The sequence below is a fragment of the Ranitomeya imitator genome, chromosome 4 (assembly GCF_032444005.1).
Source record: "Ranitomeya imitator isolate aRanImi1 chromosome 4, aRanImi1.pri, whole genome shotgun sequence".
In the NCBI taxonomy this organism is placed as follows: domain Eukaryota; kingdom Metazoa; phylum Chordata; class Amphibia; order Anura; family Dendrobatidae; genus Ranitomeya; species Ranitomeya imitator.
In genome coordinates, this window is record NC_091285.1 from 230,477,811 (window position 1) to 230,503,092 (window position 25,282).

The 25,282-nt window shown below is 39.3% G+C and overlaps 1 protein-coding gene across 2 annotated transcripts in view; it reads right to left on the minus strand.

Annotated features, from left to right (window-relative positions):
* TMTC2 (transmembrane O-mannosyltransferase targeting cadherins 2) overlaps positions 1-25,282 on the minus strand; it is a 459,093-nt gene that overhangs the window by 319,009 nt on the left and 114,802 nt on the right. For both annotated transcript variants that reach the window (XM_069764402.1, XM_069764403.1), the window contains exon 2: positions 651-1,221. In XM_069764402.1, coding sequence (XP_069620503.1) covers positions 651-1,221 — 571 coding nt within the window. The remainder of the gene's footprint in view (positions 1-650; positions 1,222-25,282) is intronic.

Sequence of the window (25,282 nt, forward strand, 5' to 3'; positions counted from 1 at the left end):
CGTGCTCCCAAAATTCAGCTTATGCATCACGGGTGAGCTGGTTTATATTCCTTCTCATCAGATTTTTATGCCATTTTTACATTTTCCACTTCAGTTGAAACTTTTTTCGTTTCCATAAAAATAAAGTCGCTAAATTTGAACAAATATATAATCAGTCCTCCCTGGAGTGATTTTGTGTAAGACAGTTATATTGGGAGCAATGTTCGTGCATTTTGCAAAATAGGTGTCAAAGACAAAACAAGTTTTGATTTTGAGCAATATTCATGAACCATTTTGAAGAGCTTGGCCAAAATAAAAAGCCAGCGAATATTAAAATAAAAGAAAAAAAATTGACTCTACAACCAAGCGATGAAACCGTGACAATGAGATTAATATTTCCCTGTTGAGTTCAATCTGTTTGTTTTTTTGCCACAAATACAATGTTTTTCCTAAAAAGGAACCCTTACTGTAGTTTCTGATATATCATACTTCGCTCTGGAAATCTAGTTTCATTGCATCAAAATTATTTTCAAAATCAGTGGGACCCAAGGGAAGATTTTGCTTTTGGATCTTCAGCTAGGAACAGTGTTTCTCTCACCATTTATCAGGTACTGATTTCTAGACTAAACATCAATATGAAGTTAACGGCAGACACTTCTAGGCTCACTTACCTTTACGACAGCAGAAATCAGCTCGCTTATTTTTAATTTGTGAAACACAAAAACATCATAAACAGCAGACACCGCCAGAACAGTGACTCCTTGTTCTTTCCATAGCATGCTGCAAGCTGCACACAATCCACTAAATAGGATCCAGCACCAGCTCCTAACAGAACAGCTCCGGGTAGTACAATGCTTTACGTAGCAAAGTAATGAAAGTAGAAAGAAGAGTCCAGCTCCGACATCTGCTCGTCCTACTATTCCAGCAACAGCTTCCGTATGGATCGGATGAGAAGCAAATAAAAGTCCGGCTAAGAGAGTCCAGCACCCACTGCCAAAGAGAGCTTTACAAAGGTGTGTGAAAAGGCCTGTGACGGCTGAATGCAACAGGATGTTCACAAGGTGATAGCTCCAGGGTTCTAGACCTCCAAAGACGTAGTTAAGGCGAAAGGAAAGAGTGCATAGAGGACGGTAAGATTTATGGCTGCCACTGTGAGTAAGTAAGGTGCCCCAAAAATCATTGAAGAATATTTGGATCCATGGAGTTTCGGGAAGCAGATCCTGATTTGTCTTGATAGCCCGGCTAAAATAAGAAAATAAATTGAAAGGTAATTAGCATATATGTAAACAAGCAGCAAGTTCTATTGATTAGCATTATTACATTCTATATACATTTTATATTTAAATTCAATATCTAGGAACCAAAGACTGGCCACATGGTTCATATTTCGGTGAAGACTAGTGTAACCTCAACTCCTATTCCTTTTATTTTTAACAATATCTTTTTATTTGGTTTTAAGAAATAACAAACAGTGTATACAATACTTTAGACTGGCAAACACTGAAGGATTATACCTACATAGGGATTAAATCTACAGAAAATAAAATACCACATAAAATACAGGGCTGTATTCAACAGATTTCAAGGATCGCAATCATTAATGACTACTATTAAATTAGAACAATATTTTCTGCATGATTCAACCAACCCTTCCAATTAGGGTAACATTGAAGCAGAGCACTTGGTATGAGTTGGGAAGATTATCACATGTGGCATTTCCATCTCCTTTTTCAAACTGATTTACCTGTTGCCTTGCAGTGTCATTATTGAAAGGGCTTGTCCAAACATTTTTTTTTTGTAAAGGAGGCATAAAACAGGGAATGTAATAAAATATTTTATATTCATGTGCTAATTCTCCCGTAACACCAGCGATAACACACCGATGATGCCACATGTAACTGCTGCCCATAGAAGCCTTACAATGACTATCATTGAAAATAGGGAAAATTGGGAGTCTGGCTCAACAGGACTGGATTTTCCTTTTCGTTTTATTTTTCATAAGAAAATATAGTGCATACAAAAGAAAAATTTACATGGTCGACATGTCCTGTTGAGCCAGACTCCAATTTTTTCTATTTTCCTTGATGTGAGGCCAGGGCGAGGCCGGTGTCTGAGCCCCCGGTGGATTAACATAGAGCAGCTGGGTGAGCTGGAATCAAGTTTCTATAACGACTATCATTGCAGCGAACACACGGGCATGGTGTGAATGGCATCACCTCTGGTCCTGCCAGTGTTTGTGAACTGACCAATCAACAAGAAAATGTTATTATTTTATGTATTTCCTGCTTTGTGACCACAGAAGCCGCACTGATAGGCTGTGTAGGTACATTTTAAAATACTTAATAAATTAAATATTTAAATTACCATCTGCATTTTTGACCAAATAAAAACACTCCTAAAAATGGCAATAAAATCGATGTGAATAATGATGCAAAAAACTATTGCATTTGCGCACTTTTGTTTAGTTTTTGGTGTTTTTTGCCCACTTTTCATGTGCATTTCCTTTTAATTTGTGCCTTTTTCCATGTCTCTCTGATGTGTTCGCCTTTTTTTTGTGACAGGGTTTGGGGTTCCCAGATTGTTTTCAACTGACTCAATTGCGACTTTTTCCACAAGTGTAGCCCCCGGAATAATTTTCTATACATCTGAACCATTTTTTGCATACAAATTTAGCGATCATTTAGGGGAACATGTAACTTTTTGTGCTAAAACGATTAACGACAAAAAATTAAGAACATTTTTTGATTTTGTGTAAAATTCATGAACTACAAGTACAATTTTGAAGAATTTGGCACCAAAAACCATCTACAAACACCACCAGACAAAAAAAGAAAATTGACTTGGAAAAAAAAGAATGATGAATCATCCCCTATGTTTGATCTAGTTTTAGGGTTTCATTGTTGATCTGTTAAAAGGAAACTTTAGGAAAAATTTAAGTAAAAAAAAAACCTATAAACATATTATCAGTCTGATTCATTTTTGCCCATCAATGAATGACAACTTTTGTCAAATTCTACACTGGATCCAAAAATAAAAAAATTTAAAAAAAAATCGGCTGATATGACAGAATTGGCTTACAGAGCCAAGCTAAGAACAGGACATAGCACTTTCATTTTTTACACTACTGTATCATATTTGTCTAGTGCTATATGAAATACTCAAACGCCCATATAAGTTTATAAATCTCAGACTAAAGCAATAAAGTTTACAGATTAAAAAACACTTCCTTACTGCAGATTATCTTTATAGCATTTTAGTAGAGCACCATACAGATTGGAATTCGGGACAAGGGTTCAGAGCTTGTGGATCGGTTAAGATAATCATTGTGATTCATAATAAAACATGTATAAGTTATTAATATTCAGCTTCAATGACTAGAGGTCAGGTTAATAGCATACGTTATTCATGATCTTTGGGTGCCTTATTGTGCATTTAAACTCTTGCTGCTACTTCTGAGCTCGAGTAAGACTTAAAGATGCCATATCTGGTTATATTGGCAACACGCAAAATATACGGTATATCAGAATTTATAATGTAGACACCAAAGCTATAATTAATCTCCTAAACTTGAAAAAAGACAAATCACAATATTAACTTTATGGTAATTCCTTAGTATCAGAGACATTTGTTTCTTTTTCCTCCTGGATTGATGTTTCATTCTTAATTCATGGGTAAAATCTGCCTTCAAAAAAGACAAATTTTCCCCTTATTGAGATAAGACATGACAGTTGATGCTTGTAACATTCTATGGAGAGGGAATAGGAGGAGGTGGTAGACACAGACATTCTGCTGCAAGTTCTCCTGAAACTATAGTTATGGCTCGCTCACAAGAGCAAATAAATTAGATGAGTGCATTCTGCTAAAAAAAAAAAAAAAAGATTGGATTGCACTCTGACCAGTGTTATGAGGCAGTGCACATCTACGGTTATTTTCTCATGGCGATTCGGTAGTTTATAACATTGAACTGCGGAAAAAAAAAATTCCTGCAAAGATGTTGGTTTTGCCCCAAATTTGTCAATTTCACAAGAGCAAAGGAGCAAAATGCACCATACAATTTGTTGTGCAATTACTCCTGAATACGCCAATACCCCATATGTGGGGAAAAAACTACTTTTGAGGCACAGTGCAAAGCTCAGAAGTGAGGAAGCGCCATATTGGAATTCAGATTTTGCTGGAATGGTTTGAGGGTGCCATGTTACATTTGCAGAGCCTCTGAGTTGCCAGAACACCAGATTTCCCCCCTCAAGTGATGTCATTTTACAAACTACCCCCCCCCGATTAATTCATCTAGGTGCACAGAGATCATACTAACACCACATGTCTCACAAAAATGTATACGACTGGGCAGTGATAAAAATAATTACAATGTACAGCTAAAATGTTGTTTTAGCCCCCAGTTTTTATTTTTATAAAAGCTAATAGGAAAAAATGGACCCATCAGTTTTTGTGCAATTTCTCCTGAGTACGCCAATACCCTACAATAAAGTGGGATCTGCTTTTGAGGTACAGTGCAAAACTCAGAAGGGAAGGAGCGACATACTTTTGTGCAGATTTTACTGCTATGGTTTGTAGGTGACATGACACACTGGGAGAGTGGACTTTGAGGATGCTATATATTGGAAACTCCCCAAAAGTTATACTGTTTTTTTTTTTTTTTTTTTTTTTTAAACACCCCTTAAATGCTTTAAAATTGTAAGGAATTTTTTTTAACCTTTCAGTTGCTACACAAATTAATGCAATGTGGAATGAAAAAAAATCTCACTTTTGCAGGAGGTAAACCGGAAAGTAGACTACACAGTATGCTACCCACTTTATGAGAGCGGTGATACCCCCAACATGTAGTCAAAAAGTTCTGATTGGACAAATGGCAGGGGTCAGAACAGAAGAAACAACAGCTGGAAGGTGACATGTCACATTTGCAGGGCTCCTAAGACTACCAAACAGCAGAAACTCCCCACAACTGACCTCATTTTTGAAACTACACCCCTCAACGATTTTATCCAGGGGTATAGTGTGAATTTTGCACCTAAAGGCACTACACAGGTCATCATATTGAATATGTCTTCATTAGTGTTGAGTGCAAGGGCTCAGTACTCAAGTCTGCACCGAGTATCACAGGTGCTAGAGTGACATGCTCGAGTCCCCCTCCCGCAAGTTTCACAGCTGTTAGACACCCAAAAAAATACATGCAGGGATTGTCCACGTTTGGTAGGCAATCCTGCATTTTTTTGTCTGTCTAACAGCTGTGAAACATGTGGGAAGAGGGTAACCAAGCATGTCACTCGAGCACCCGCGATACTCTGTGCATACCCGAGCACCTGATGCAAACTCGAGTAGTGAGCACTTGCACTCAAAGCTAGTCATACCGAGATAATTTTTTTTCTTAAACTTTTGAAAAAAAAAACAACCCTAAGCCAAACACCAAATCTAAGCCCTACCCTAATGGAATAAATGAAAGAAATAAAAATTATAAAAAAATAATAATAATAATAATCTGACTAGGAGGACGACATACTAATCATTGCCTTTTGATCACTGCAATATGGTGTGTTACAGCTAGCAGATTTAATTGGGCACACTGTGCATGCTCCCGCCATTTTTTTCAGTTAGAGAATGTGGAGGGCCGGGGGATGGAGCAGGAGGGGCTGGGGGATGGTGGCAATATGTGTATTATGTCAGAAGAGAGAGAAATTATTTCAATATCGGGCACATTTTTGTTTTTATTGAATAACAGCGATCACATGAATGGGGACTGGAAAATCCATCCCTGATTTTTTGGTTCCTCTAGGGTCTCCGCCACCCCAGTAGCAGAGACACCGGAGATTTTCAGATTCTAGAGGGCGCCATAGGCTTATTCCCGATCGTAATTTTAAAACATGGATGAATGAATAAGGCCCCTTTGTCCCCCCCCCCTTTAATGGGTATCAGAGGTCGTTAAAGGGTTAGTCAGAAATCCTTCACAGTTAGTAAACAGCACACACTGACAAGTGACACATCCCTGAATTCTGTGTTTCCCCCCTACCTCATGCGGTCTTCAGATTACATGACAAAAACCTTCTGACCGATTGCCTTTAAGAAGGTGCAAAACCATTTATTTTAAGGTACCGTCACACTAGACGATATCGCTAGCGATCCGTGACGTTGCAGCGTCCTCGCTAGCGATATCGTCCAGTGTGACAGGCAGCAGCGATCAGGCCCCTGCTGTGTTGTCGCTGGTCGGGGAAGAAAGTCCAGAACTTTATTTCGTCGCTGGACTCCCCGTAGACATCGCTGAATCGGCGTGTGTGACACCGATTCAGCGATGTCTTCACTGGTAACCAGGGTAAACATCGGGTAACTAAGCGCAAGGCCGCGCTTAGTAACCCGATGTTTACCCTGGTTACCATCCTAAAAGTAAAAAAAAACAAACACTACATACTTACCTACAGCCGTCTGTCCTCCAGCGCTGTGCTCTGCACTCCTCCTGTACTGGCTGTGAGCGTCGGTCAGCCGGAAAGCAGAGCGGTGACGTCACCGCTCTGCTTTCCGGCCGCTGTGCTCACACAGACAGTACAGGAGGAGTGCAGAGCACAGCGCTGGAGGACAGACAGCGTTAGGTAAGTATGTACTGTTTGTTTTTTTTTACTTTTAGGATGGTAACCAGGGTAAACATCGGGTTACTAAGCGCGGCCCTGCGCTTAGTTACCCGATGTTTACCCTGGTTACCGGCATCGTTGGTCGCTGGAGAGCGGTCTGTGTGACAGCTCTCCAGCGACCAAACAGCGACGCTGCAGCGATCCGGATCGTTGTCGGTATCACTGCAGCGTCGCTAAGTGTGACGGTACCTTTAATCTGTGAATGCCAGAAATCTTTTGCCCTCATAAAAGAGAAGAATAGTGGAAAGAGAAGAATGTACATTTTATGGAATCCGTTGCTGATTATCCAATTAAAGCTTAAAACCGGAAACAATTCTTTAAGTGCATTTTGTGGTGAACAGAAGATGGAAATCACTCCTACAATAAATTCCAAAACGGATACTCATTGTATCTGGGCTAACATTCATTCACTCCACAGAAAAGAGTTGTGGTTTTGTCTTTAGCTTTCAGTACTTTTTACAGCAATAATCTGCTAAATACATGAAGTTAGCAAAAAATTACAAAAAAGTGACCCTACCCAACAAAACTGGACAACCTGGCAACTACTGACCTCACACTCCGAGAAAGACAAACGTCTTTAGTCTATACATTTTTGGTAAAGTCAAGATCTCATTAAAGATTAAAGGGGCATTTCAGTTCCGCTCACTTTCACATCGGGAGGCGAGCATGGCCAGTGAAGTCACGTCTACTGGTACTTATCGGAAGGTATTGTGCGCCTACGGTATCTTGTTAATTGTAAATAAAACAGTCGGAATACCCCATTAAATCTTAGCAATGCCCAAAAGTATCATAGTGCCAACACTAGCAGGGAGAACCAATCAGACATGACCGTCACATTTCAGCAAGATCTGGACATCAAAGAGTCATATCGACTTCAAGGTCCCCAAGAATGTTCTCTCCAGGAAATTCAGTTCTGGAACAGCATGGACATCCGGTCATTTCCCTGACCACTATGTGTGCATATAAAATGTGACCCAATCATCAGTATTATAGAATAATTATTACATACCGAATATTAATTTTTACCTTACCTGACCTAAAAACCACAGTGCATTCACGCATACGAGATTTCAGTAAATTGAAGCAATTCACACTGTATTAGCTACGTATTTCACATTGTATAGTAAATCACCTTTCATGTTCATTTTACCCTCCAGTAAGCTGGAAGAAAGGAAATGCATCTGTTTACAGTAACCACAATTGTTTCTCCCTGGTAATTTGCAATGTTGGAAGGTAGAAAAGTTAAATTCTATCAGTTTCAAGTCTATAAAGCTGCAGTGGATTAATATTCTAACCCTGGAGGGTGTTCTAGTTTGGAAAGGAGCCAGCAGAAAAAGAGCATCACATTTCCATGATTACACAAGATATTTACATGATGTCGGAAGAACAGAACACAAGGCAGAATTACATTCGCATCATTAGCTCAACCAAAAGCTCCGCCAAATATTAGACCAAAACATGCTCCGAACTCCTATAGTTCTTATGATTCCTAATATCTCAGTTTCCAGGTTTATAGCTATACTGTACATTCTTTTTATAAAGCCGGATTTAAAGTTTTGCCAGTTGGAATTTATGGGGCAGTTCACTCCTAATGATCATCTGGGACATGTCAAAAGGGGTCTCTGCCCAGTGACCCTCACGAATTACAAAAATGAAGGGGCTTTGGCACTGCTCTGACTGACTTCTGACTTTGAGATCTTTGCATATCCAAGTCTGCCGATTAAGTCTCCTATTGAGTGCATCGGGACTATAATGCACATGAATTGTTGTTCTCCTGGGAGATGAGAGCCATCAGACATGTCTAACAATGCTTCTTATTGAAAACTCTTGAATGCTTCAAAAAGATTTAAAAAAAAAAAAAAAAAAACACATGAAAACCACTACCTCATGCATGGACACCAAAATCTGTAGACCCACCACGTACCACCATGCAATGACTGCAATGAATCTAAGAATACCTCTATTAAGCAGAATATAATACTGCATAGTATGATTTTTTTTGTGTGAGTTCTAACAAATTATGAAAAAAAAAATCTTTTTGCCACTATTCATTGTTATAAAACTTTTAGGAATTGTCTGACAAAGAACCACTCCAGTAGTTTTTTTTTTTTTTCATTTCATCGCTGGTGTGGTGCTTAAAACGCGAGTCCTCTGCCCCTGTCTGATACACATTTTCTGGCATTTTCATCTGTTTTCGCTGCTGCGCCGGTCCGTCTCCTGCACTATGTGACATGCCGGCTGCTGCAGTGGTTCATGCAGCGAGTCAAAGGCCACTAATCAATGTAAGTCTATGACAGACTCGTTCTGGCTCTCATAGACTTGCATTGAGAGCTTGTGATGTAGCTTACGGCCAGTCAGAAGCTGCGCTTACAAGATGGTGTCGAAGGACTGGAGCGGTGCTGAAAAATGGTGAAGACGCTGGAGGGTGAGTATATGAATGGGGGCAGGAAACTTGCGTTTAAAGCACCACTCCAGCAGTGAAAAAGTTTTTTGGAGTGGTGCTTTAAGCAAAAACTGCACTAAAGGAAGCTAATAGCAGTGAGGCTCCTGGAGCAGAGTGTTTCTGCATGTGTCCACGATGATGACTTGTTCCATCACATCCCACGTTTATATGGGCAATGACTGGAAAAAACCTTCCTATGAGCTTCCTTTTGTCGATCATTGGACCTTGTCGAAAGGCTCTTCAAAGCTTGAATACATGAGTGATCTCATACCAAAATATTATACATAAAAACAAATTTGGGAGGTTAAAGGGTGCAAAGGTTTACTGAATACATTGTGCTTCACTATCAAAACATTGCAGGGCATGCCATCTGAGATACGTAGCCAAGAAGAACATATTTTGTGATTTTAACAATAGCTAGGATTACCGAAATACCAAGAACAGTGCAATGAAGATGTCATCCAAGCAAAGTAAATACTGTATACAGCTATGCTGAGTGAGAGAAAACACCCTGTGCTGGTCCTATTGTAAGGCAATATCAGTCATGTCTCCAGAACAGTGTAATACACCCTTTTTTGAGATTTGGAAGGGAAAAGCACAAAGTAAATAAAACGACTTTCCTTGACATCACTGAGTGCACCTGCAAGACCAACGCAACGTCGGGATGATGAATGACCGCATTGTTAAGTGCTGACAATCTAATCTAGCAGATAAGCAAACAAGACATTACAACGGAAAAGCCTGAGTACTGGAATGACTAACAGGTGTTTTTCTGGTAAATGAACAACTTCCATTCAGAAATATATTAAATAACCTAGCTGTTTGAAAACAATGGAAATACTGCAAGTGATGGCCATCCCAATGTCATAATGTTCCGGGAACTGCAGGATATGTGATCAATCAGGAGGAATCAGTGGAGGTCTACCAGGATTCTCATGAACAAATTGTGCACAGCGGCCTGCGTCCTATTACAACTTGCCCTTATTTAGAGGAACTGTGTCTAGTTAACAGAAATCCTCTATCTGTGATAACTCCAAAGGCATGTCCATCAATAGCATATCAGCATTCCACACATGGCCATACTATCAATTATATTTTCCATTGCTTATACAGGGCCTTATTACACCTTGCTCATTATTCTCTGTCCCCAAAAGAATTCACATTGTAAGTTAGCAGTGATGACCTGGATGAAAATCAGCAGGACATCAGCAGTAACTTTCGTCAACAGAGCAAACCAGAAGAGAAAGAACTGTTCTGCTGATGGGACGTCACGGAAGTAGGAGAATCGCTGGCAATGTCACAGGAAGCAAGAGAATTGCTGGCAGGACTGCTCTAGCCAAAAGAGATCATCCCGGGCAGTACAGGCAGGAAGTTGTCGACTACTTGCCAGTAAATTCTTAGCCCCAAAGGAAAAAAAGAAAACAAAATCCCAGATAACGCCTTTAAACAAGCATTCTTTTTGGAACATAGCTGGAAACCGAAGGACTCAAAGGCAACACGGTTGCAACCCAGTTGCCTATCAACAGATGAAGGGCACTGAGCCCAATACATCTGAACAAGTCTTTATATTTTTGATCTTTTTTTTTGCATCAGACCAATAATCGCATGTCTGTATCTCCGCTATCTTGAACAACATTTATAATTTTGCTGGTTGGTGGAAAGTCATGCTGCTGACATTTGACTTGCCCTTTCTAATCTTTTATTCAATAATGTCACAGCGGCATATGATAGGAGTATAACTGGAGCACAGAATCAAAGCTCCGGGCCTTTCAAATGCAACATCCCGTGTCAAAGAGAATTTGTCATCAGTAGACCAGAAACTGAAATAATAATTTTTATTTTTATATAGCGCTAACATTCCGCAGCGCTTTACAGTTTGTAGACATTATCATCACTGTCTAAATTCCCTATCAGTATGTCTTTGGAATGTGGGAGGAAACCGGAGAACCCGGAGGAAACCCATGCAAACAAGGAGAGAACATACAAACTCCTTGCAGATGTTGTCCTTGGTGGGATTTGAACCCAGGACTTCAGCGCTGCAACTGAACATGTCCTTCTCATAGACCTCCTTGATGCAATTCATTTCCCACCTATCTGATCAGGCAGTTGTCCTCTGTAAGGTCCGTCTGTAAAGTGCTATTACAGAGAAAGAGACCTCCACTCAATCCAGTATTTTAATCATGCGCTGATCCCAATATCGCTACTGGTTAGAGTGCACAGCTTTTGTGTTGGAGCAAAATGTATGCAAGGTGTCACAATGACTGCGTTTCATTACAAAGGTCACGCTTTATTATGGAAGAAAAAAAAACAACAGCATTTGTGAGTCTGACTAGAATTAAGCCTTCCATGCCTGTCACCGCAATGACGAATGAGAAGCAAATCACCCTGTCTGAGAGCTGGCTGGAGCCCACTGTTCCTTGGGTTAGAAAGGATAATGTAACAGTTCTTGTTCTAGCCCTGATCTGCAAGGCAAAGCTGGGTATGAATGCCTGAAAACAAACATATGCCTTTAGACCGTCAGCTGCTTAACAGGTTTACCAGCAGAAAGACCAAAATAATGGATTGTCTCCAATTCTAAAGTAAATACAAGTAAAAAAAAACAAAAAACACAAAAATAGCAAAATTACATCCAATTTCTATGCAAGAAATATGCTTTTATATAGTAAGGAAACCAAATCTAGCATTAGTAAGATTAGTGAGAGCTAGTAAAATCTGAACTTATAAGTACAAAGTACAAGTGAAACTAAATCAGAAAAACCTGAAAACCTGTTGAAGCTTCACAACTATAACTGACAATCATTAGTCCTCGATCTTAAATAATCTCAAAATTATAAATTGTCAAACTAACTACTACTCAAACTTCTGAGTTACTAAATACAGCTTTGGCAAAAACTAAGAGACCACCACATCAAAACCCTGCCATGGGCAGCACAATCTCCAGACCTAAACCCCATTGAAAACCTCTGGAATGTAATCAAGAGGATGATGGATAGGAACAAGCCATCAAACAAAGAAGAACGGCTTACATTTTTGCTCCAGAAGCAGTGTGAAAGACTGGTGGAAAGCATGCCAAGACGCATGAAAGCTGTGATTAAAAATCATGGTTATTCCACAAAATATTGATTTCTGAACTCTTTCGGAGTTAAAACATTAGTATTGCGGTTTCTAAATGATTATGATCTTGTTTTCTTTGCATTAGTTGAGGTTTTATAGCACTGCGTTATTTTTTTAATTTTTTTTTTTTTTAATTTTGACCATTTCATAAAAAGGAAAATTATTGCTTGGAAATTCCGAGACATGTTGTAAGAAGTTTATAGACTAAAAGAACAATTTACATTTTACTCAAAAATATACCTGTAAAGAGAAAAATCAGACAAACTAAAAATTTTGCAGTACTCTCTTAATTATTGCCAGAGCTGTATATGGTCAATTTACAGCAGGATTCACATCAGGTTTGACCATAAATTCCATGGCTGTCAGAGCTTACATCCGAACCACCTCAAAAAAAGATTTTTACCATATGCGCTGAAGGGGCCATTGACTATAGTAATGCAGACAGAATTACAGCTTGCTCGGATGTACATCAATTTCGGCCATATACGCCTAGTTGAGGTAGGCAGCAAGGCTTAGTCTACTTTATCTTGCTCCCCGACTTCAATACGCATATGCAGGTGAAAAATACGTAAAACAGAGCACGCTGCAACTCTGTCTGCATCATTATAGTCAATGGCCCATCAGCGCATAAACTCAAATTCTTTTTTTGCTAGGATTCGGACATAAGCCCTGGTGGAGATCTATGGAGGCTGGGGATGGTCATGGATGCTCCTTTGAAAACTCAACCATAAGGCCTCATCGAGTTTTCGTAAGTGTTGACTTTTTTACATATAGAATTCATACCTATTATAGTCTAGTCTATAATCATGTTTACATGTCTGGGTTTTTTTTTTTTTTGCAGACCTATTGTTTTATATTATAAAAAAAAAAACAGGTCAGTGAAATGTTGGTTTTCCATCTGATTTGCTCGATCAGTAAATAGGGCCATCAAAAAATGGATAGCAAACGTATATCAATCGAGTGTTCTCTGTTTTCTTACAAATGTGTAGGAGAAGCTTGGAATCTTTATTCATTTTTGGCTTATTTTAATTTTACAAATAGACCAGATGCCATACTAGAGGTAAAACATGAGGGTCAAAAAAACAAACTAAAGTTGGATCTAGCAAACTGATCGAATGGAAAATAAAGGATGTCTAATAGAGGCCTACGAGACTGATTTGTTATAGCTCAGATAGATCTAGATACTGAAGTCTGGGTTTTCATTAATTTTCATTAATTTTTGTGATGTCTCTCAATATCCCAAAATTGTTTATAAAGGCAAAGTGGTATACAAGCAAAATCTATTGACTTAAAAGAGGGATATTTGGAGCCATTCAGTTCTACATCCGAAATAAGTAGTGATGATAATTTGACGACCCATACACACCGATATCAGCAGGTATAGTACTACAAGTGCCCTGTTCATTAGAATCGGGCAAATGCATGATATCTGCCAATTGGGCAAGTGTGTCAGGAGTGCCAGATAACCCCTTCAAAAGCTTAAATCAGACTAAGGGTACCGTCACACAGTGGCATTTTGATCGCTACGACGGCACGATCCGTGACGCTCCAGCATCGTAACAATATCGCTCCAGCGTCGTAAACTGCTGTCACACTTTGCAATGTACGACGCTGGAGCGATAATTTCATGACGTATGTGCGATGTAAAAGCCGTTGGTTACTATGCGCACATCGTATACAATATCGTGCACACCTTTGTTACACCATGCGATCATGCCGCCACAGCGGGACACTAGACGACGAAAGTTTCAAACGATCTGTTACGACGTACGATTCTCAGCGGGGTTCCTGATCGCAGGAGCGTGTCAGACACAGCGAGATCGCTGGAACGTCACGGATATATCGCTGGAACGTCACAAATCGTGCCGTCGTAGCGATCAAAATGCCACTGTGTGACGGTACCCTAAGCCTAACAATTATGGGAAACAAAAAAAAAAATGTTAACATTTTTTTGTTGTGGCTTAATAAAAACGAATTAAAAAAAATGTGTAAATCACAAAATGTCCAACTTGCGCTTTACCATTGAAAGACAGACCTTTAGGACAAGAACTGATCGGTGATATTAGTATGTATTTGATGTTTCAGAGCATTGTTTTTATGTTTTAATAATTGTATAGGATTTTATGTTGCTTACGGTTTGTTTGAACAAATTATCACTCTGTGTAAAAGTATTGGAGCTGGTTGCTAGAAGCCACTCCTAATAACTATCTAATCTGTATCTTTATGAATTTTAGGTACTGTATTAGATGCCATCAGGGGTGTAAACTGAAAATAATACCAAATGCTTTGTTACAAACCTTTTTATTAGGAACTAGTAAAAAAGATACACTTTAGGACAGGTTTTGTATTCTTGTTAATCTATAAACCTGTGTCTATCCACCATGTATATCTTACCAGGTGTATAGCCACCACTATATATATATATATATACTAGATGGTGGCCCGATTCTAATGCATCGGGTATTCTAGAATATGTATTTATGTATTTATATAGCAGCCACATAGTATATAGCACAGGCCATGTAGGATATAGGAGCCATGTAGTATATAGCAGACAAATACTATGTGGCCTGTGTTATATACTATGTGGCTGCTATATACATACATATTGTAGAATACAATACGTCAATACAAGCCACGCAATATATAACAGTGGCCATGCAGTATATAACACAGTCACATACTATATAACACAGCTCACGCAGTATATAGCAGCCACGCATTACATAACACAGGCGACATAGTATATAACACAGGCGACATAGTATATAACACAGGCCATGCAGTATATAAACACTGGCCACGTAATATATAGCACAGCCCACGCAGTATATAGCAGCCATGTAGTATATAACACTGCCCACATAGTATATAACACTGCCTATGTAGCGTATAGCAGCCATGCGGTATCTAACACAGCCCATGTAGTATACAGCAGTGTGGGCACCATATCCCTGTTAAAAAAAATTATTAAAATAAAAAATAGTTATATACTCACCCCTGGGATCCAGCGAAGCTCCGGCGATACGCGCACAGCTGCCGCCATCTTCCGCAAGACCGCTAAGTCTTCTGGGTAATTTCACAATGCATCGCCGGGAACGGAAGATGGCGGCAGGCGTGTGCGGCTCGGCGGACTACGGAGGGTGAGAATAGCAGGTTTTTTGTTTTTTTTTTTACTATTTTTAACATTACATTTTTTTTTTACTATTGATGCCGCATAGGCAGCATCAATAGTAAAAAGTTGGGAACACACAGGGTTAATAGCAGCGGTTACGGAGTGCGTTACCTGCGGCATAAAGCGGTCCGTTACCGTTGGCATTAACCCTGTGTGAGCGGTGACTGGAGGGGAGTATGTGGGCGCCGGGCACTGACTGCGGGGAGTAAGGAACGGCCATTTTCTTCCAGACTGTGCCCGGCGCTGATTGGTCGTGGCTGCTTTGCCGCGACCAATCAGCGACTTGGATTTCCATGACAGAGGCCGCGACCAATGAATATCCGTGACAGACAGACAGAAGGACAGACGGAAGTGACCCTTAGACAATTATATAGTAGATATATATATAGTAGAAACACTATACCTAAACATAAAGCAGCCCTCATGTTACGCACTTACTTGCTGCACAATTGCCATGTGTTCCTACAAGTAATTCAGATTCAAACAGATGGGAACAAAAGTTGGTGACTTCCAAGATCTATAATTAGAACCTCGGAGGACTGTTTGCTTTCTCATGACAAAACAAAAAACTTCTCTTTAATTCATCAATGTCCCATATTACTTTTAGTATGTAGTCTCCATAGAAACATCCCATTGTTCGTTGTTATACAGAGGCCAGTTTCTATAGGGACAACGAAGAACAGGAAGACCAGACAGCTCAGGACAAATTCTTTTTCCATAACTGTTCAAGGGAGGTAATAACTCCTTGTTTGGGATGTCACTGCTTTCTCACAGATAGCTAGTGAATACTTGTCATTTCCTCGCTGAATGGGCAGAATTCATTGCATAGCAATTTAGAGGGAAAAAATACAAGACTCATTCGTAACCCAACATACTAACAAAAGACACGCTGAATTTCAAAGTGACAGTACAAGAAAAGAAAGGAACAAAAAGCCTAAGTTTAGTGGCACACCGAGAACTGGTAATGGCTGTTCAAACAAGGGAAACTATGCCCCATCCCACACTCAACATCCCATTCTGATGGGAAACCACCAAGAGCAAGCCACGAGAGCCCAATTATCACTCGTCAACTGTTCCATTGCTTAAAGATTGTAGAGAAAAAAATCTGCCAGGAACCCCATCAACTTTTGACAGAATAAAAATAAACAGCAAGTAACAAGACTTACATTTATGAAACCCACCTTTATTCCAGACAAACTAATTTACCATTGCAATTATGTAATTATTCACATTGCGGATAACTATACCGGGGTTTCCATGACAAACAGTAAAGCTTGCATGTTTTCACCGAACCCGTATTTTGCTAAATGTAATATAGACTTGTTTACATATCAACATTACAGGGGCAATTGAGGATGTATACATTTTGGCCTTGTTCTCTTTCAAAAATTATAAAAAATAAAAAAAACGGCTTTCGCCAATGTCAAGTATTCTGTAAGGGCTCATTAGAAACCCAAGATGTGCTCCATCGAACAACCAACTTACAAAACAGAAAGCATAACAGACAGAGCTTGAAATTTATTATCAAAAAGACCATTTTCAGAGATTGTAGAGGATTCAGAAAGATGTTGGATTTCACAGAGGCATTGTTTGGGGTTTATTTGGTAACTCTGCCATTCTTCCTGCGTGCTCCTTTGTTGCCCCTAAACACTTGTGAATAGAAGACCTTTAAATACTCACTGAAATGAATGATCGCTTTACATTTCTAGGGACATGAATTCTATTTCCTTCATTCCATGTTTACTGGAACGTGAATGAACCATGGCTCCTACGTTACCGAATACTGCAGGCACACATTGTTCAGTGGGGCTTTCTACTTTCTGGTATACAAAGTGCACTAGGTAGAAGTTATATGGAGATAGATACTATTGTATATGGGTGACTCTTTAATAGCTAGAGAAAACATTAAAAATATGTGCATAAAATGTATCATAAGCAGAGTATATGAACTGGCTCAGTGTATGAAGAAGACAAAGACTTATCCAATCTTCAAGGCTTCATTTAGACAAATTTTTTAGTCTATGAGAGATCTGAAAAATAAAAAAAAAAAATTCTACACCTTCTCCATTCTGACATCCTATGGAAATCGAACATTTGTATGTCATTCAGGTGCAGTCTGTTATTTTCATGGTCTCATTGATTTGCATGTCTGATTTTCAGCCAACCCTCAGATCAAAATTGGACATATCTCTTACATTTTCCGCGGACCACTCGGTCTCATGAAAAAAAAAAAAAGACTTGTAAATGGTCCAATAGAATATGTCAGGTACGATTGCTATCTGTGATAAACATGAATATCACTCGTACGCAAAATTTGGACGTCTGAATGAGGTCTTGGGAGCAATTAAAGAATATATATTTATAGAATGAAATGCAAATTGCAAAATAAATCATATGGAGACACCGTAGTTACCATCATGTTGTATGCAATTAACTGTGACAAAACAGGAAGTGTTGGCTGCTCCTGAGCCTCAACCTCACTACAAAATCAAATAAACAAGTTAATAATCACACAAGTATCAAATAATTACAAAATGTCTGGTGAAAAGAATAATAACGCTGAGGGCTTGCAACCTTGCCCATGGCCACAGTATTTTTGTCCTTGGGAGAAAGTGCTACCAGAGCTTCATATACCTCTACTCCATAATCTTGGTATGTCATAGTCAGACACAGTTTATCTTTGCTGCCTCAATTTTACCAGGCATCATAATTAGTTTTATGTATATTGTTAATCACTATTTTTACTATTTGTTTTTTTATAGGATTTGCATAAAAGGTATATCTGTACCCTCATGAAAGTGTATTCCTCGCTGCATTCCAGCCATGTGTATAGCATATTTATCTCTTGATTTAGGTTCACTTGGCATTTAATTTCTAAAAGACTTGTAGCTTCAACAATTGTAATTACAAAAAGGGTACTAAACAAGAAATATGTGATTTATTTATTTATTTGATTTTATAGTGACAGTGAGATCAATGCTCAGGAGCAGTCAAAACATTACGCTATGTCACAGATCACTGAATCACAACAAGCTGATAACTACAGTGTCTCCATACGATTTCTTTGGATGTGCATATGTAGATTCTGGAAAGAAGTTAATTTTGGAGAGTGCTGTGTATCCCACATGTATTGTTTCTGACATTTTCCTCACTCGCACCTTTCAACCTATACTCAAGAGAGCAATTCATTTTCTTCATTACGTCAAGGTTTGGTTCATTCAAGGTGTCATGCGCTCATGGCAAAATGCAAAAACAAAATAAAGCTTTGTTTGCTGGATGCTACCTGCCCTTAAGGCTATGTTCACACGTTCCTGATTTCCCTCCTTTTTTTCAGGACTAAAAACCGCAGCTCTTGGCAGAAAACGCAGGTCCTTTTTTTGGTGCTTTTTGGTGCTTTTTTGGTGCGTTTTTTGGTGCGTTTTTTATGTAGTCTTCTATGCAGAGTCTGTGTGTTTTCTAGGAAGTTTTTTAGGGTTAAAATGGCTGAAAATACCCTAACCCTACCCCTAACCCTAACCCTAACCCTAACCTAACCTTAGTGGAAAAAAAAAATTCTTAATTTTTTTTATTGTCCCTACCTATGGGGGTGACAAGGGGGGGGGGGTCATTTACTATTTTTTTTATTTTGATCACTGAGATAGGTTATATCTCAGTGATCAAAATGCACTTTGGAACGAATCTGCCGGCCGGCAGATTCGGCAGGCGCACTGCGCATGCGCCCGCCATTTTGCAAGATGGCGGCGCCCAGAGAGAAGACGGCCGGACGGACACCGGGAGGCCGGGTAAGTATAAGGGAGGAGATGAGGGCACGGGGGGGCGTCGGAGCACGGGGGGGTGGCATCGGAGCATGGGGGGGTGGGATTGGGGCACGGGGGGGGCAGCCACACTGCAGCGGTTCTGCACCACAAACCGCAGAAAACCCGCAGATATTTTTTTCATCTGCGGGTTTTACTGCGGGTTTGACCTCACAATGGAGGTCTATGGGTGCAGAACCGCTGCAGTTCCGCAAAAAGAAGTGACATGGTACTTCTTTTTTACCGCGGCTATTCAGCGCGGCTTTTTTCGCGATTTTCCGCAATGTGGGCACAGCAGTTCCTGTTTTCCATAGGGTACATTGTAATGTACCCTGCATGGAAAACAGCTGCGGACCCGCAGCGGGAAAATCGCGGCGATTCCGCATTAAAAAAAGGATGGTGTGAACATGGCCTTAAAGTATTTATCCACCACTATCTTCTTATTTTTTATTATGGAAATAATTACTTAAAAGAAAAGTTCTTGCTAACTACCTGTATATTCTACTTAACACCGGCACAGAGCAATCATTGACCACTCTTGTCGCTGATTCAGTTACTCAATGTCAAAAGAGCAGCTCCTCCTCTTCCGGGCTGCTCCATTGATGGGGAATAACTGCAGACGTCATGCTGATTGGCAAACGGCTCCTCACAATTTGACCGTTGACTTCCATTTGCCTATCAGCATGACGTTGGCAGTCACTCCGTCAGAAAAGGAGAAGCAGCTGCTCTGTCAACATGACGTCAGCAGAAGCCGCTCTGTGCCGGTAGAGATTGGTGCAGGGCACAACAGGCAGTTATATAGCAACTACCTGTTACTTTTTATGTCTATATTAACAAAAAATAGTCCTGATAAACCCTTTAAATTTGTAGACTAACTAAAATGTTTGATAATGTATACTCCCAAACACAATGGGTTACACATTGTCATGCCAGATGGGTATATACAAATTGGGCAACTTGGGTGTCAAGTACCTTGATTTATAAATACAGTCTATATGGCAGTAATGCAGTTCGAAACTCATTCAATATACATATTTAGATTAGCTCACTGTGTTATTGTATGTACGTACATGCGTACATATGTACAGCTGAAACCAGAAGTTTACATACACTATATAAAAAGACATGCATGTTTTTTCTCAATACCTGACATGCAATCAGAATAAACCTTTCCAGTTTTAGGTCAATTAGGATTACCATAATTATTAATATTTGCCAAACGCTAGAATAATGAGAGCGAGAGAGAGAAAATGTTTTAAAGTCAAAAGTTTACATACACTAAGATTACTATGCCTTCAAACAATTCTGGACGGCCCATAAGATGATGTCATGTGTTTGGAAGCTTCTGATCAGCCAAGATACCAGGAAGAGAATTGTAGACTTGCATAAGTCTGGCTCATCCTTGGGTACAATTTCAAGATACCTGAAGATGCCTCGTTCACCTGTACAAACAATTATACGGAAGTGCAAATAAGATGGGAATGTCCAGCCATCATACCGCTCAGGAAGCAAACGAGTTCTGTGTTCCAGAGATGAACGTGCTTGGGTCCGACGTGCATATCAACCCAGGGACAAAAGCAAAAGACCTTGTGAAGATGATGGCGGAAGCTGGTAAGATTGTATCAATATCCACAGTGAAACGAATACTGTATCAACATGGGCTGAAAGGCCACTCTGCCAGGAAGAAGCCATTACTATCCAAAAGAAACATAAGCCGGATTACAAACGACCAGGTGTATTTCAGTATTTGTGTTTTCATTTTTTGCTCCCCTTCTTCCCAGAGCCATAACTTTTTTATTTTTAGGTCAATATGGCCTTGAGAGGGCTTGTTTTTTGCAGGATAAGTTGTACTTTTGAATGACACCATTAGTTTTAATGTATCCTGTACTGGAAAACGGAAAAAAAATTGAAGTGTAGAGAAATTGCAAAAAAAAGTAACCTGCCATTATGATTCTTCAGGTCATTAAGAGTTCACAGACAACAAACATGTCCAGGTTCTTTATTATTTAAGAAACACAAACTTCAGAAAGGAAAACAGAAAGAAAAAGAGCACAAAAAGTGCCACATAAAATCCAAGTAATAATTTATTCAAAATATAAGTAGACACCACAAAATAGTCACAAAAGACGCAAAAATAGACAAAGTGAAGTAGCTAACATCACAGGTATAAAACCCAGGATTCACACAAGTCAAAATGGATGGGAGGACACAATATACCAATTCCACAAACAAAGTATAATATGCTGTCACATTGACTGAAAGATGTAGATTGTAGATCTTGTAGATTGTGAGCCCTCGCGGGCAGGGTCCTCTCTCCTCCTGTACCAGTTATGACTTGTATTGTTTAAGATTATCGTACTTGTTTTTATTATGCATACCCCTCCTCACATGTAAAGCGCCATGGAATAAATGGCGCTATAACAATAAATATTAATAATAATAATAAAGATGTCACTGGCAGAAAATATCAAAATGCTCAGAACAGATAATTTAACGCAGCTTCTAAAACAGTATATCCATAAATATGAAATCAAAATATGAGGTGCTGCTTAAAAGGCTGAAAAACAGTAGGCCAATTAAACCAGTCGCAGTATATCCCCGCAAAAAATTAGACATGTATCACTTTAAGATACAATCACATCACTAGGGGTGTGCAAAAATATCCTTACCCATAATCTCCACTGCTGTCACCTGAGTAATGCAGCCCCAACGCGCGTTTTGCATGGGCTTCCTCGGGGGGCTTTTTTATTTTAAGTGGTGAAAAAAATTCCAAAGTATGTTTAAAAGAAAAAAATATTGCGCTATTCTCCGATACCAGTAACGTCTCCATTTATGTGCTCTGGGGCTGGGTGAGGGCTTATTTTTTGCACGCCGAGCTGACATTTTTATTGACACCATTTTGGCGTCAATACGATCTTTTGATCGCCATTTATTCCATTTTGATGCAATGTTGCGGTGACCAAAAAACCTAATTCTGGTGTTTTGCCTTTTTTTCTCATTATGGCGTTGAGCGATCAGGTTAATCCTTTTTTTATATTGATAGATCGGGAGATTCTGAAAGTGGTGATACCAAATGTGTGCATATTTGTTGTTTTTTAATGGGGCGAAAGAGGGGTGATTTGAACATTTATTTTTTATTTTTTTAATATTTTAAACAATTTTTTTTTTACTTTTTGCATGCTTCAATAGTTTCCATGGGAGACAAGAAGTTGCACTACTTAGATCGCCTCTCCTACACACGCTCATAGCAACCTGGAGATGACAACCATAGTGGTCTACTTCAGACCACTCAGTGGATCGCAATTTCACCTGCAGCTGTTGCAGGCACATTTCAGCTGTATAGTTCAGTTGACATGTGCCTGGAAAGGTACGAACTCAGCGCCAAAGTGCCGGCACCAAACAGGGGGAGTCCGACGTGGACGTGCTATTACAATGTCGGATAGGGGATAATGTTTGCAAATGTATGCAGGAACAAAGACATTAACTTTTGTAGACATGTCCTGTGGTCTGATGAAACTAAAATTGAACTTTTTGATTATAATGACCATCGTTACGTTTGGAGGAAAAAGGGAGAAGCTTGGAAGCCTAAGAACACCATCCAAACTGTGAAACACAGTGGTGGCAGCATCATGCTGTGGGGTTGTTTTGCTGCAGGAGGGATTGTTGAACTACACAAAATAGATGGCATCATGAGAAAATAAGATTATGTGGCAATACTGAAGCAACATCTCAAGACATCAGCCAGGAAGTTAAAGCTTGGGCGGAAATGGGTCTTCCAAATGGAGAATGACACGAAGCATACTGCCAAAATGGTAACAAATTGGCTTAATGATAACAAAAGTCAGTGTTTTGGAGTGACCATCACAAAGCCGTGATCTCAATCCTATTGAAAATGTATGTGCAAAGCTGAAAAGGCAATTGTGAGCAAGTCCACCTACAAACCTGGATCAGTTACACCAGTTTTGTCAGGAGGATTGGGCCCAAATTCCAACCATTGTGAGAAGCTTGTGGAAGGATATGCCAACGTTTGACCCAAGTAATACAGGTTAAGGGTAATGGTACCAAATACTAATGAAATGTATGTAAACTTTTTACTTTGCAGTAATAAAAAATAACTTAAAACATTCTATATTATTCTGGCATTTGGCAATATGGTAATCCTAATTAACCTTAAATGGGAAAGGTTTATTCTGATTTCATGTCAGAAATTGAGAAAAACATACATATGTGTCTTTTTATATAGTGTATGTAAACTCCTAGTTTCAACCGTACATTCAATTATTGAGCCATGGTTCTACACAATACACTGTACACATTATTGTTACTACCACGCAGCAGGGTTCCTCCCACCGTTTTTACCCTTGGCATATGTCAATTTTATTAACCCATCTGTTTCTTTCGCCTTTCTGTAAAGTTCTGGTTTCAACTGTGTGTATATATGTATGAATATATGAAAGTATATATGTATATCAGAGTCCAATAATCTCCTAAAACAAGACTCTGGCATAAGAATATATGTGGTTCCAAGCTGTCATTTACTATGCTCAGAGGTTTACACAGTAGCAGTTGCCTGTACAGATATATCTAGGTTTTATTATTTTATAATATAATTTTCCTCATTAATATTTTATTTGTATTACATGAACTTCCCTGAAATGAAAACAGATACCTCCACACACAGGCATTTGGATAAAATAAATATCACAAGGACAGAGTAACATTATTTTGTTAAATAAAACAGCGCAAGAAGAAAAACGGCCTGAAAACACAGAGTCTGTTTATTTCATTAATGTCAAAAAGGAAGTCTATTTCCTGCAGTGAAAATGTAACCCTGTAAATAGACTTCAAGAAAAGACAAGGGACCTTGAGTAATATACTGTGCAATTTTCTCATCAGTTGGCTTAATAGCATACAACAATGCCCGGAAAGGTCTTGATGACACCGTCTGGAAACTTATTAAGGAAAAATGACAGTATCTAGTAACATTTGTCAACAAGATGACATAAAGTGATCATACAAGAAGTCACCAAGGAGTTTCCAAACCCTTCAGAAAAACAAAGCTTTGGAATTCATAGCGACTCATTTTCTTAGGCTACTTTCACACTAGCGTTTTTTTTATGTACGTTGCAATGCGTTGTTTTGGAGTAAAACGCATCCTGCAAAGTTGCCCGCAGGATGTGTTTTTTCTCCATACACTTTAATTAGCGACGCATTGCGACGTATGGCCACACGTCGCATCCGTCGTGCGACGGATACGTCGTGTTTTGGGGCACCGTCGGCACAAAAAAAGTTACATGTAACTTTTTTGTGCGTCGAGTCTGCCATTTCTGACCGCGCATGCGCGGCCAGAACTCCGCCCCCTCCTCCCCGGACCTTACAATGGGGCAGTGGATGCATTGTAAAACTGCATCCGCTGCCCCCGTTGTTCATTTTTTTTGCAGTTTGCGCCGGTACGTCGGGCTGACGCATGGCGACGGCCCCGTACCGACGCTAGTGTGAAAGTAGCCTTAAACAGAGTTCTGCCACAGCAGCTGTAAAATTCCTTATAGAAGGAAGTTAAAGCGCCATATGAACCATGACCAATAGAAAATAAACTATTTCTGGGGAAAAATTGTCAACGGAGGAGACTAATATTATGGTACTGACAAAACCGCAGTTCACTGAAGATTTAATTCATAGCTGCTTTATTAAAGCAAAACTGAATACAACATATCAGTGGGAAAAAGGCCACTATCATGTGTCTCACACTTAGGCTATGTTCATATGTTGCGGTTTTGCTGTTTTTTTACTGCCAAGTTTAAATTGTTTTTCAGTGGATTACAAAAACCAGGTTTTGCTTAGATTTTGATGCATTTTTTTGCTTAGGCTTTGCTGCTTTTTCTCAGCATACATTTGTCTCTTGTGCATGCTCATAAAGTTTAGTGTTTTTAAAAAATGTGTCTCAAATTCATTAGGTTTTGGAACCAAAAAAGCAGCAAAACCTGATACCTGCGTTTTTACACTACCGATTGCTACCCACTACCAATCTCATAAACCTTGATGGTACTGTAAAACGCTAAAAATTAGCATTATTAAAATGCTGCAAAAATGTAATGTGTGAAGACATACATTAAGGCTATAACAGATTCCAAAGGTGACCATA